Here is a 14,142-nt window from a genome sequence, read left to right as displayed (position 1 = left end):
AAAAAAACAGGAAGAGTCGGATCACTTACGCAAAGGCAAATGTGCATGTGAGAACATTTGAATAGCTCAAGAATATTATGCAGTTATTTCAAAATGTACACTGAAAAAAAAAACAGCTTCCCAAAGCTCTGAATTGTGTACTGTCATTCTATGGTATGGAGTTTATTAGATTACTGTGAACAAAAATTATTGGAGAACATAAAAATTTATCTCAAATTTCATCTCATTGGTTATTTCTTCAGACTGAAGGTTTCAACAGAAGCTTGGATTGAATGACTAACTGTTATCTTCCAGAAATAATGTATGGGTTAAGGTTGTTCATCCAAAAAGAAAAAAAAGAAAAAAAAACATAAAAAAATGTGTGAGCTATAAGAAGAGCGGGGGAGGAAACAGAGGAACAACAGGAGAAACAGAAGGGCAGCCTCAGTAGTGCTTAAGTTAATGCTAAGCTAGCAATTTCTTACATATGCAGAGACAACAAATATGTCGCGTGAAAGACTCCCAAACGTAATGAATGCAGAAACAGAAGATACGTGTTTTAATGTGCCTATGAGTTAGAATAACTCGGAAATATCCTAGTAAAGAAAACTTAGATCAAATCCAGAGAGTATAAAATGCCAAACAAATCCACGGAGTGCAACAGAATATAATTTTCTACGGTACCAGAGTGAAAGCTTAAAATCATACAAACGCTCCAGCACAATTTACCAGCCGTGATGAAAAACAATATTTTCTTAAAGTTGCCCAAACCAACCGTAAGAGAATGCCACACTAAACAGAGAGTCACTTTGCACAGATTAAAACTGCCACTGGTGTAAAGTAAGAGGGTTTCCCTGTAGAGAAGTACATCTATGAGCATGAGAAGTTGTGTAACCCTGCTTTAAACCACCAAAACCTGTTATTTGATCAAATAGAGTATTTGCCATAATGGAGTTTAAATGTTTTTTTTATTATTATTATTTTTATTTAATAATGCTCATAAGATTTTTTTCACAATTGGTTTTGACAACAGTGCATTCTTTATTTATAATAAGAGGTACCAACAGACAAATTGGAGAACAACAAGAAAAATGGAGCAGATCCAAAACACTGAATGTAACAAAACAAAGAAAACACCTAGAATTATTCAAAAGAAGTATAAACAGATCACAAAAATTGATTGAAAGAGCAAGGAAGGTTTCTGAAGCCCTTTTTACAGCTTTGAGCTCAGGGTTTATTATAACAATGATCCATTCCTGGCAACAGTGATTGGCAGGAAACTCACAAACAACATCAAGTATTTACTGAAGAAGCCTGTTATGTTGGTACACGAGTCTAAAGCTGAACGCTACAGTTGTTTTCATTCAGCCACTGAGCTACTTTTACATTTTATTGGAGAACATTAACACATTTGCATAACGTATCTGGTGGAGGACGCTCACTTTGCTTTTATTGCAGAACTTCCCAGTGAAGCCTATGTTTTGGATCTGGAAGCAGCCACAGTGAATGTGATTACATCATTAAAGCATCTACATTTCCCAGTATACAAATATGTTTGTGCTGTTGAATACAAATGTGCTTCTAGTGCAGTTTCATGTGTAATGTGTTGCCACAAATAACAACTAGTGCAACATTTAAAGATTTGTCCATGCAACAACCTATGTAAAACTGATTTTTTTTTTTTTTTTTAGTTAAACTAAAATAAATGATCTAAATGTGTTCAAACTAAGAGCAGATGAAATACAAAATAAGTTAGATCTTCTGCAGTCCACCTGGTGGTGGAAAAGTAGCACCATGTCAGAGCAGACTTGCTTAAGTTGTGGATAGTAAGGAAGTATAAAGAGAAAGGTGTGCTTAAAAGGAAAAACAAAACAATATCATGAGTAGTCTTACTAGTGTTATGTTTCTCCTGAAAAAGGATTTTAAATAGGTTGTCTGATTGTGAATCATACACTCTTAAATTTAGTGTGAACTTGTAAAAACAACAATCATGGAGTGGATATAAAGGTAATGTGTTGTGCAGTCATACTTTTACACTCACACACTCTCAAAAGGTGAAATCCCAAACCAGCAGAGGCTCATGAAGAGCCAAGCCTTTAGCCAAGGCTGGTGATATTGGAGCGACCACCAGGGGGTGCTACAATGCGGTGGCCAGACCTGCGAGGGATGTTGTCATCAATCTGAGCTCCTACAGAAAAAAAACAGACAAATTAAAAATATATATGTATTAGCTACAAAAATCAAAAACTTAAACAGTTTAGACAAGCTTTTTATTGAGTGGACTTCTGTCCAGTAATTATCAATAACCTATCCATTTACCCACAGTTTAAGTATGCCATCACAGGGAGTTGTGAGGAAAGTTAGCGCTAACTAAATATAGCTCTATAGATAGACTGTTAAGACATCTCAAATTGCAATGCTGTTGGACAAATAAAAAACAACTGATAGCTCCATGTTATTATATTTTGTGTTTTCTTTTGAAAACCAACCCTATCAATCATCCTTCATATCCGAATGTGGTTTCTCTAATGAATATACGTCCACAAGTTTCAATAACAGCACGTGGCTTTGACCAGACAGACATGTCTTCACATTTAGAGAAAAAACATGTTTTTTTTGTTTACCAAAAAAGTTCAACCTTTGGAGATACAAGTGTTTTTTTGTTTTTTTCTGACAGTGACAAAATGTTTGTTTTGTTATGCTGTTGTCTTTACCAGGACTCCAATACCAAGAAGACGCTGAATCTCAATAAGGTTGCACTGTTTAAGAAAATATTTTTCTATTATAATTAAAATTCAAGCAATGCATGAATTAGTGGATTAGTGGATAGGTGGATAATAAATGTCTATGGTATTGTAAGAAACAGCTGATTTTGTCAGTGTACTCTTATTCAAACAATTGTCCCCTTCAGTTACTCTGACAAAGGAAATATCAATCTGCCTCATCAGCTGCAGCTCATCTGTCCACTTCACTGGTGCAGAAATATTTTGAATTTTGCTTCAGAATTTCATTTGCACAACTGCATCGAGGATGACCCATTTTGGTACTACTTGTGTAATCTTAAGTTCCTATTTTGTATACAAACCGGCCCAACACAATTAAAATTAATTAAAAATTAGATAGATAAAGGTGATAGCCTCCATTATTTCTGTTGTTTCACTGAGAAAACATCTATAAATGGAGATAGTTAATATATTACACCTCCCAGACATAAACATTTGATTTGTTTTAAATAGTTAAAACCAACTAAATCAGGGTTCCATTTAATTAGCTGTTCGCTGCTTGAAACTTCACTTGCAAATCCACTGCAACATGACATCATTCTACTGCAGGTATATTGCTGATAAAATTTTTTTTTTAAAAATCCAAATAAAAAATATAGAATTGTTATTTATTGAACCTGAAAGGCTGAAGTTGGATTGGTGAAGGTTGCGTATCGGTGGTGGCTGGTGAGAGGTGGGTGAAGTCTTGGCAGACGGAGAGGGGGTGATGTATTTGGGTGTAGGAGCAACATCGTACACAGCGCCATCGTATATCCCTCGGGTGACTCCCTGCTTGCTCTTTACCTATTGGAGAAATATCCTCAAAAATTAGGAAATCTAGGAAAGGGAAAACTGTTAATTCTTCAAAATCACTCTTCATGATGCAGTTAGTCAAAACACTGTAGTGGTATACTTCTTTGCATTTCCTGTATGTATTAATCTGAAGGTCACAAAGTAAGCCCAGGCATTTTCTGATTACCATAAATATGCTAGTCTAAAGTAATGCAAGAAGTTACTATTTCACATTGCACACACCGATTCCAGCAGATTTCATCATCTTAATGTTAGCATGTCTACAAAATGATTTAGTAAAGCACATTGCTAAATCATTTTGAATGGAGATGTAACTTACAATGCTTAAGATCAATGTATAATGCATGCTATTCATTTTAAAACTCTATATTTTACCTGATTCCTACACTTGACCCGCTGGTAAGCATAGTCAGGGAAGGGCTTACGTGGCAGGAACCGGCCAGTGCCCTGCTGAGCCTGTAGTTTGCCCCCTTCGTAAACTATCCGACCTTGACTCATCACCAGTGCTGGGCCACCACGGCACTCCAGACCCTCAAAGATGTTGTATTCTGCAGCCTGTATTGGAAAGAAAAGGAATGTCTTGCAGCATGCATTTTGTCAAAGGGGTGAAAGTGATGGGGGGCAGGGAATATTGTGTTAATGCAGGGAACGTGAAGGGGTGAATGGGGGATTATTCACCCCCAGTCACCCCTCAGGCTGGCATCAGGACATGAGGTCTTTTTAAGACCCAACATGCAGTCTGAATACATTAAAAGCAGATTTGCATGTTTAAAGGGGTTCTGTTTAAATATTTTAGGCAGCTTATCAAAAGTACATTTTCCATAGAATACGCTTGCTTCTTGGTTGTTTTCTTCAGGCTTTTATATGGATTTCGATTAAATATTTATTGCAAATTAAGTAGGAATAAACTGAACTCCCCTTGCTAAATTTAAACTGTTCAGATTGTTTAAATTTCTATTTCCCTTTTTAAATAATGAAAAGCTACAGACGACTTTAGAGTTTGTTACAATAACCCTAACCCTATTCCTAACCCCTAAAAATATTTTCAACCCCTCAAAAACATCTAAACTACTACAGGATCAGACTTTGTTCAGTTAGAGACATGTAAGTATATATTTTTTACATCTTTTGCTATTTATTCATGTTCTTACCGATTGTTGCAGTTTGGCTGTGATGGTTTTCACACTGTCAGGGTCCCAAATGACGATATCAGCATCAGAGCCCGCGGCTATGCGCCCCTTACGTGGGTACAGATTGAAGATTTTTGCCGCATTGGTTGACGTGACTGCAACAAACTGGTTTTCATCCATTTTTCCCATGGCCTTAGTATGAAAATAGGTGAATTTAAAGAAGGTTACACACAAAATAAAAACCTCACCATTGTGAAGAATATACTGAAACAACAATGGGTGTTATTGCTCACCACAGCCTTATCCCAGACAAAACCCATTCTCTCCTCGACTCCGTTGGTCCCCTCTGGGATCAGGGTGAAGTCTTCTTTGCCGATTGCTTTCTGGGAAGTGCTGTACGCACAGTGAGCGCTCCCCACCACCTGAAGGTCCCCACTGTAACAGGGAGGCAAAGAGATCAATGGACACAATCAGAAATGTAGTGTTCCTTTTTGAAAGTATTCACAGCCCTTTTCATTCTGATGATGAATTGAACATTAAGGAGATTAAAATTTAGGACATACTTTAGCTCTGCTATATACCACTCCACAACTATTTGTTCACCAATGTTTAATACCTGAATTTATGCTGAGATTAAATGTCCAGAACTGTAGGTAGAGAGGAAGCTGGTCGTAGTAGATTTTGTTTAGGTGTATTAGAGTAAAGAGGGCTAAATACAAATCAATGTGACATTTTGAGATTTGCATTTGTAAAAAAAAAAAAAGTTGAAAACCATGTGTCATTTTCATTGGATTTTTACAATTGCACACTACTTTGTTTTGATGTGTGGCATTAAATTCCAACAAAGTGCATGCTTGTCTGTATTTGTGATGGGACAAAATGTGAAAAACCTTAAGAGATTTGAATAATTTTGCTGTGCACTGAATACACAAATTTAAGCTGATTCATCACATAGTTTGAGGAATTTGTTTTGTATGTTGGCCACCAGGTGTCCTCATCGAGCCTGTGATTTAAGTGAATGTCAGGAAGAGGTTTGCAACATAAAATCAGCCAGCTGAACGAGTCTGAATGGTGCAATGTAGCTGCAGTGCCAACAACAACAGTATCATCTAATGCATACATATATATTATATCGGAAGCAGCAGAGCACAAACACTTTATCTATTTTTTTATTTTTTTTTGCACAAGACAGCAAACTCAAAGAGCTTGGTTTAAAGTGAAGCTCTGATGACAGGCATATTACTTAACCCTTAATTACAGTGATTCTTGTTTGATCAGCATACTAATGCCAAGAGAGTGCTTACTACAGCAATAATAGTCCTCATTGAGAAATGGCAAAAAGTACTCTTGTCTCTGATGAAGAAGCTAAGAATATACTCTTTTCCCACTAGCAGAGTGACAGCATGGAACTGCCTCAAGAAGCTGGAGATACACATGAAGGGCATAACAGCAGTGTGGAAGAAAGAAGAAGAGAAAAAGGAGGAGCGGGAGGAGGAGGAGGAGGAGGGAGGCACTTGGTATCCAAGGCAACAGATGATGAGAGCTTCTAGGCCCTGTGCTATTTATGGTATTGGGGACAGACAAAAGTGTGCAGCTGGAAGTTGCTGGTGGGTGTGTGGATGTCTGGGGTGAGAGCAGAAGGGGGTTTGGTCTCATGCACTTTTCCCCTTCCTGTAGTGGGATTCTAACTTTATACAATATTATATTCAGTATTGTATTTCAGTTTGACCTGTTTCTAAGTCAAATTAGTGTTTATAAATAAGTCTTCCCTGCCCTTTGCCTCATCACATGTTTTCACCTTTCCTGCATCTGTTTCAGTTTTTCACTGGCATTAAATATAATATCCATCAATGCCAGAAAAATTTTGTCTCTTTTCCTGTCACCATGTTAATGCACAGTTGACATTGTGGTAAAGTCTTATATTAAAAAAGAAAATGAAGCAGACCAATACTAACCAGACAAACTAAATAGCTCTGCCCATTAAAATGCATCAGAACTGATTCCCTCTTACCAGGCCAGTAGTGTGTGAAGGTGGTCTGGAGTCGTGGGATCAGGACTCAGTGGCGGAGAGGTCACATAAGCAGCTGCCTTGGCCCAATTCTTGCTCCAATAATGAGAGCCATCGGTTGCCAAGCTTGCTGTGATCGGCTCCCCAAAAACTACGGAACCTTTAAGGGAGGATAAAAGCAGATGCTTTTGAGAGCAACGAGTGGTTGGATAGTAGTAATAGGAATAAATGAAATAAAAGAAAAGTGTACCTTTCCTCCGGGCTTGAGTGATGGTGTCGGCTGCACTCTTGCTCATCACTTTGGTGATGTAGACGGGACAGTTCACACGGTTTCCAAGAGTGATGGCACGAAACACTGCTTCGGCTTCCAGCTTTATGAAAAAAGAAAGACTTTAGAGTTTTTCAGTGAGAGGCTGTTCACTAGTAAAAAAAAATTACCTCTTCAGGTCGACTCAGAGGATGGCCTTCAGGGCCAGTAATTCCCATTTCCAAGATTTTTCTTTGTTCCTGAAGTACAAAATTTTTAATTATTCACATTCTCTCCCGCCACTCACATCCTTTTAATCAATTAATCAATCAAGTTTATTTGTATAGTACATTTCAGCAGAAAGGCAGTTCAAGGTGCTTTACATAACAAAAACACAAAATTACAAAGTTATAAAGAAAAGACCATGCAGTCAACTATTGAACAAACATTACATTTTGATGATTGTCATTACCATAAAGCATCAGTGACAGTTTTAATTTTATTACATAAGAAAGGCATTGAGGTTTGAGTCAAAAACTTTGCCTCTGACAACACTATCTTCCAATAGTTTCTACTCCGCATGTCACTTGTTTCATATAGCATCTCAATATGGTGACTGAGTTGACAGACATGCTAATAATATTCATAATTGCTCTTTTATTCACTTAAAATACTGGTTTGTCCTGTTATAAATCACACTGTCAGCTATAACTGTTATCACTGCAGCATCACCACCATCACCATTACTGTCTTAATCACCATTACATCATCATCATTAGTATATTAAAAGTCAGATCTAATGCCAGCCAAAGATAAAACCTGCCATCCTCTGAAATAATCCTCTGACTCTCCTTTTGAAAGATGGCGAGTTACATAACATGAATATTGCTCAGTTGTAAGGGGAGAGGGAGGCTGCAATCTAGATACTGCAGCAGTTACCTGTGCAATCAGGTCTCCGTTTTCAGCATGAACCAACACCACGGCACCCAGCTGCTTCAGGAAGGAGAAAGCCTCATACAACTGAAGACAGAGGAAAGCAATACAAGGAGATTATAAAGTGTCATAAGCTCAGAGACCTACAAAATAAAAATGTTGTATACATTACTGAACTTGTGAGTATTTAATTTGGGTTATGTCACTAATTAGAAACCCTACCTGAGCATCTGTCATCTGGTACAAATCTTTATAAGCCATGTACAACTGGAAGGAGTTGATGCCTGTCAAGAGAGGGGAAGGTTTGTTAGTGAGCAGGTGGGAACAATAGCAACAATAAATCAATCAATCAGAATATCATCAAAAAGATAACTTAGTTCAGTAATTCACTTCAAAAAGTAAAATCCTACCCTGCTGCTAAAAAACAAAAAGTGATATATTTTGAGGGTTTGTTCCTTATTATGGTTTACAAACAGATGAAAAATCTAAGTTTGTCAATATGTTTGAATGTTATGTATTGCTATTAAAGCAAACTGGGCTTCTTTAACACCTAAGCAGAGCCACAAGCCTTAGGTAATGCTCTATAAAGACAAATATGGTTAAAAAGTACATAACAGATAACATTATTATTACTGAAATGATCAGCAGGTTACATTATTTCAGATTTTTTTGTTTTTTAACAAAAGTAGTTTGATTGTGTTATGCAATGTCTGACATTTTTGTGCAAAAAATGTTTTTTGTGATTACATGTTATTTTTACTCAAAGCTATTACAGTTGGAAATTATTTTTCTAGTTTCCATTCTGATTAGATTTGTGGTGCGTCTTTTGTGACTAACATGTGGGACTAGTAATAAAGCACAACGTCACTAAAAAGAAACACAACACATTACTTTGGATGATGTGGTTACATACTTTACAGCTGTACGCAAAGTAAAATGTTTGTCTTTGCAGAGTAAAAAAGGATTACGAGAAAAGCTGCACAGTGCCACTAAAGCAGCATTGTGATTGGAACCTTCAAATCTCCACTGTGTCTCGACTGTAAGACGATTGAGCATTTGGCTGAACTGTTTCTAAATCGGCTCCTGGTGTTAATGAGAAATGTCTCCTAACCAAGAATTATGTGAAGAATTGCAGTAACAGATTATAAAAAAAGTAACAAAATCAGCCGAATACCTTTGTCCTGCGCCAGCAGTTCCAGCTCATCCTTAACATTCTCGTTCCACTGGGGGATGTCGACATGCAGAGAGTAGTCACAGCAAGCCTTTTTATCTGCAGCCTCCTGCCAGCGTTCAAACGCCTCCAGCAGACTGTCACCGGGTTGAGGGGTCACGTGATCCACTGAGAAGGAGGGAAATGTTAAAGGTTATGATGGGAATTAACCTGCTTGTGATGTTCTGAGCTGAAAACGTCAACACTCACTGATCATGGTGGTGCCGCCGGCAAGTGCAGCTTTGGTGCCCTGAAGGAAATCATCAACAGGCTGCGTGCCAAGGTAGGACTTCATCAGGCATGTGTTGACGTCTATTCCCCCTGGGATTATCATACGACCGTTGGCTTCTATCACCTTGACGCCACCTGGAACAGCCAGGTTCTCTCCCACCTGCCTGCAAAGGATGTATGAAGGGAAAAAAAAGAATGAGGGCGAGGAAAAAGAGAAGCAGACATATGAAGACAGTAGCTAAAAGTAATGGGCTTTAACGAGCCCATTACGGAAACCTACGAGCATTGCAAGTACTCATACGTCTTGATTTTTACTCAGGTTTTGGTTAGACAAAAGGAAATACACTGACATATGAAGGAGGCAGCATCATGTTGTGGAGCTGCAGGGGCGTGGAAGCTGGTCAGAATTGGTGGGTAATCTCACAGAGCACTCTTCAATCCACCTCTACACATTGGTAAAGCAGAACTGCAAATCCACCCGTACGAATCTCCACCCAGCATGACAGGGAGACCATCAATCAGAAAAGCACCAAAAGGCCAATGGTAACTGTGCATGCACTACAGAGATTTACTGGGATAATCTGCCAACAATTAGTGCACTCCACAAATCTGGCCTTTTTGGAAGAGGGTCAAAAAGAAAGCCCTGTTTACAGTTCATAACAAGCCAGTGAACATGTGGAGAAAGGTGTTCTTGCCACATGTGACCGAGATTTAACGTGGTGCCATAAATGCAAACTGAACGGTGTGGCAAAAAAAAACAAAAAACTGACACTGCACATTATTTTGAACAGACCATCCCCTGGCAGTGGAATCATCATCTTGTGGTGATGCATTTTTTAATAGCAGGTACGGGTAACTGCTATTACCTGTACCTGTTGATGGGAATATGAGGGTAAGCTGGTGATTATATTGTAATAACATGGAAAAATTCAACAGTAGGCATAAATATTCTTAGACTCTCCATTAGTCTACATAGAAAATAAGCAGCGACAACTGAAGATATTGTTCCTTCATACATACTTAATGATCCCATCCTCAACGTAAACGTCCGCGTAGAAAGACTGGTCGTCATTAACAACCCTTCCCCCTTTGATCAGTAACTTTTCACCCTGCAGGAAGAGCAAATCAGAGAGAGACAGGGAGGAGGAATTAGATATACTGTGTTGTGCAATCATTTATGCAACCTACAGCTACGTATGTAGGACAATTGATGCAGTGCAACACAAGACCAACAAAAGCATGCGCTAAATGAGAGCTATACATGGATAAAATGCTTGGTTTGAACCATTTGAAGTCTGATGTAATAGTTATAGAATTTTTAAGCCTGTTATTGAATGCTCCAAAAAAATTGAAAGCAACTTTTCTTCTCCAAATATCACATGTGCTTCTCTCTTTTTTGGATAATAACTGGTACAGCATTTATGTATGACTATGCATTTACAACACAATTTAACAGGCTTTACTGTGGTGGAGCTAGAACCTTAGCTCTTTAAGAAAAGACTCATTATCAAGGTTTGAAATTTAAAATATGCAAGAGAAGCTTTTTTCTGGTCAAACTAGCATAAACACCCTGTTCCACAACTAAGGGTGCCTGGCAACAGCGTATGAAAAGATGCTGGGTCTCCATGGTAACCAGTGATTACCCGTGGTTCCACACGACAACACCCTCCATGAATATCATCTTTTATCTTTTTAAAAGGAACAATAAATCCTCTCTCTAAATAATAACAGCCCATGTTTTGAACAAATGTGTGACATATACAGTTACAGGACGAAGCCTCACACCAGAGCTGCTTTACTTTATTCCATGGTTTCGGCTCTCGATCTCTCCCGTCACGTCAGCTGCTTTAATCCCACAAGCGACAGGATTATGCAACACTATCCAAGCTAGAGAGAGACTATGAAGTGTACTTTATTAGACAGAGGGGGGAAACTGTCAGCTATCTTCAATTCGCAATGAAGCAACATACACAAAAGGCCCTGGTGTTCTTTGCCATTCACTAAGAGTTTAATCCCCTCTCTGCCTTGCAGCGGGGATTTGTAGGTCTCTTACCGTCTGATGGGGGATGCAGTTATTCCCCTGATAGCTGCTGTCAGACATGCTCCCTCCGTCTCCTCTGCCCCCCCTCAGGCGGTCCAACTCAGAAGCGGTTCGGGCTGAGTCCAGCAGCCCCGGATATGTCCCGGATGGATGAGCCTCCTTTGACTTTCTTTCACTATGACTTAGTTTAGGCTTAATTGTTTCAGAGACGGAGAGCGATGAAGCCGCCGCCGTCCGGCTGCGTCGGCTTGCGTTACTGCACGTGAGTGAGAGACCGAGTGACGAGATCGAGCGTGGCTTTGCGCGTGCGGGCAACGGAGCTGCACGCAACAACTCACCTGACAGCAGAGCCTGACCGAGGCTGAAAGAGGCTCTGGGCAGCGTTTCATTTTGGCATTTTGGGGGCTCACTATAGTCCACCACTCTCTCTCTCTCTCTCTCTCTCTCTCTCTCTCTCTCTCTCTCTCTCTCTCTCTCTCTCTCTCTCTCTCTCTTTCTCTCTTTCTCTCTCTCTCTCTTTCTCTCTCTCTTTCTCTCTCTCTCTTTCTCTCTCTCTCTCTCTCTCTCTCTCTCTCTCTCTCTCTCTCTCTTTCTCTCTCTCTCTCTTTCTCTCTCTCTTTCTCTCTCTCTCTCTCTCTCTCTCTCTCTCTCTCTCTCTCTCTCTCCCTCTCTCTCTCTCAAGTTTCTTATAGTTATATAGCTACTTGACCTCTTTACATTCTGTATTTTACTGTCACTTAGTGAGCTAATGATAGATTTTTTTCTCGTAAATGATATTGACTGCAAGACAAATTTTATATTGCATGGCAAATCATTTGATAAACTGACTTTCTTCTTCAATGGGGTATTTAGGGAATGTTTGGGTCCGGTAATACTCTTTACAACTGCCAACACTGCTTTAAAGAGTTTATAGTGAAGTTAGTAGCACATGATACTTTACTTCTTTCCAGAATTTTTGCAAATAAACGTGGAAAACAATACATAACCATGTTATATAAAATGCTATGTAATTCAGATTGTGCTGTTGTCTTGCTGGGATGTAATTTAGAAAATACAATCAAAAAAGAAGGTCAGCAAAGTGTCAGCCTTTATTTGTTGTCAAGGTTTTGAACTTGGGCCAAGAAATATTTATACAACACCTTTTTTTTCAGTTATTTTGTGAAAGGATTAAAAAAAAAAAACGTTTTAGGTTTTCCCTTGCATGCATATTTTGAATTCCAGGTACAGATTTTGTTAAATTAACCTGAAATTACGAGTCTATCAGATTAACTTTCAAGATATGAACATTTTCCTTATTATGTGTAAAACTTGCATGGTTTCTAACATGTCCTTTGACAACTTCATTTCACCGTCTATTCTAAGGGCATTGACATATTTCACGCATTACCTCGAGTTGCCCACTGGCAACACGGAAGCAGTACCGTGGGGGGTAATGCATCATGTCGCTGTCCATTTCAGCACCACATATGTAGCACCTCTATCTGCAGCTTGCATCTTTTTAGGAGGGAGGAGGGTTCTTAACAATAAAATAAACTGCAATGCAGAAAATAGCTTATTATTTATGCAGATTGAACCATATCCTCAAATATAAGGAGGTTTGTTTGTTTTGTTTTTTTTTTTAAATAAAAGTGATTGAAATTGCTTCTTGCTTGAAAAAATGGTTTTTAAGGAGCCGATAGGTCACCAGGCGCTTTAAGCAGCATTAAGTGCTTCCGGTCTATTTAATGTTGGTCAATTGTATTTGGTGAAAAGCAACAAAAAAATGATCGCCATACCTTTTCATTAGGACTTTCCTTCTCCGATGTAAATCGTACTTCCACGCCGCTCCGAGCATCATCTGCTTCCCCGCTTGGGTTTCTCCTCGACCCATCTGCAGCCTCCCCGGGTGTCTTCCCCACAGGGTCACCGGTCTCCAAGACCCTCTCCCGGCTGCCGCTTCTCGGGGTGCGGCTCCCCTTCCTGCCCACCGCGTAGTTATCGAAGTCAATGGTCTTGCTATCGAACGCCCCTTCCACGGAACTGAACATCCCGAAGGATTTGCGCTGGTTCGGCCCGGTGGTGATCGGACCCGCGAGGTAGACCGGCAGCTCATCCTCCCGGTTCCACTGCCTCCTGCAGTCAGACATGATGGTGGCTTCTTCTGTCTGAAGCGACGGAGACAATTCTGCTTTTTTTTTTTTTTTTTTTTACGTCTGTAAGCGGGTCACGGTCCCGCCTCTTCAGGCAGGCGCACTCATTCAGTGCTGTGATGTGAAATTGTTAACTTGAATTTTTTTTTTTTTCCACATACACCAGTGATGAAGAAGCGCTCCAGTTTAAAAGAAAAAAACAACTATTGGTTTCGGTACATGAATTAATGAGCCAAATAGAGAAGATAAATAAACGCACTAGAGGTCTCCTGTTCTCTTGGGTTGCGGATTTAAAAAAAAAAAAAAAAGCATGTGTTTAACCCACATCTGCGGGCAAAATGGGGGATGCAAGTGATCCATGTGTTTTCTGGATGAGTACCCACTGTCCAGCTAGATTGCTTTAAGTGAGCATTAAGCAGGTCAAATTCATTCAAGAGGAGATTCCGCACAGTGAATTAAAAAATAGCTCTAATGCTTTGTTGACTCCAAATTATGTCGTCTGTAATACCTTAAAGCCCATCAGAATTTAGAATGGATAAATAATACCCTCCCTTCAAAATCAAATGTTTTAGTCTTTTAAATGTGACAAATACACTCATCGGCCATTTTATTAGGTACACCTTGCTAGTACTGGGTTGATGACCACACAGGTTCAGCAA

At 39.3% G+C, this 14,142-nt stretch overlaps 1 protein-coding gene across 2 annotated transcripts; it reads right to left on the bottom strand.

Moving 5' to 3' along the window:
* Positions 1-996: 996 nt before the first annotated feature.
* On the bottom strand, positions 997-13,521 carry crmp1 (collapsin response mediator protein 1). Of its 2 annotated transcripts, none has more exons than XM_008416980.3 (14): positions 13,130-13,521; positions 10,334-10,422; positions 9,293-9,477; positions 9,047-9,211; positions 8,095-8,156; positions 7,879-7,959; positions 7,131-7,199; positions 6,943-7,063; positions 6,696-6,852; positions 4,978-5,119; positions 4,706-4,876; positions 3,930-4,109; positions 3,380-3,545; positions 997-2,167 (listed from the first exon to the last, which is right to left on the bottom strand). In XM_008416980.3, exons 1-14 carry the CDS (start codon positions 13,478-13,480, stop codon positions 2,076-2,078), a joined length of 2,031 nt encoding a protein of 676 aa, XP_008415202.2. In that variant the 5' UTR covers positions 13,481-13,521; the 3' UTR covers positions 997-2,075. The 2 variants fall into 2 exon arrangements, with proteins under 2 accessions (XP_008415202.2, XP_008415211.1); XM_008416989.3 differs by lacking the exon at positions 13,130-13,521 and adding an exon at positions 11,367-11,793.
* Positions 13,522-14,142: the final 621 nt, after the last annotated feature.

Source organism: Poecilia reticulata, chromosome 1 (assembly GCF_904066995.2).
Source record: "Poecilia reticulata chromosome 1, P_reticulata-male-v2, whole genome shotgun sequence".
Lineage (NCBI taxonomy): Eukaryota > Metazoa > Chordata > Actinopteri > Cyprinodontiformes > Poeciliidae > Poecilia > Poecilia reticulata.
This window is presented reverse-complemented; position numbering and strand designations above follow the sequence as displayed.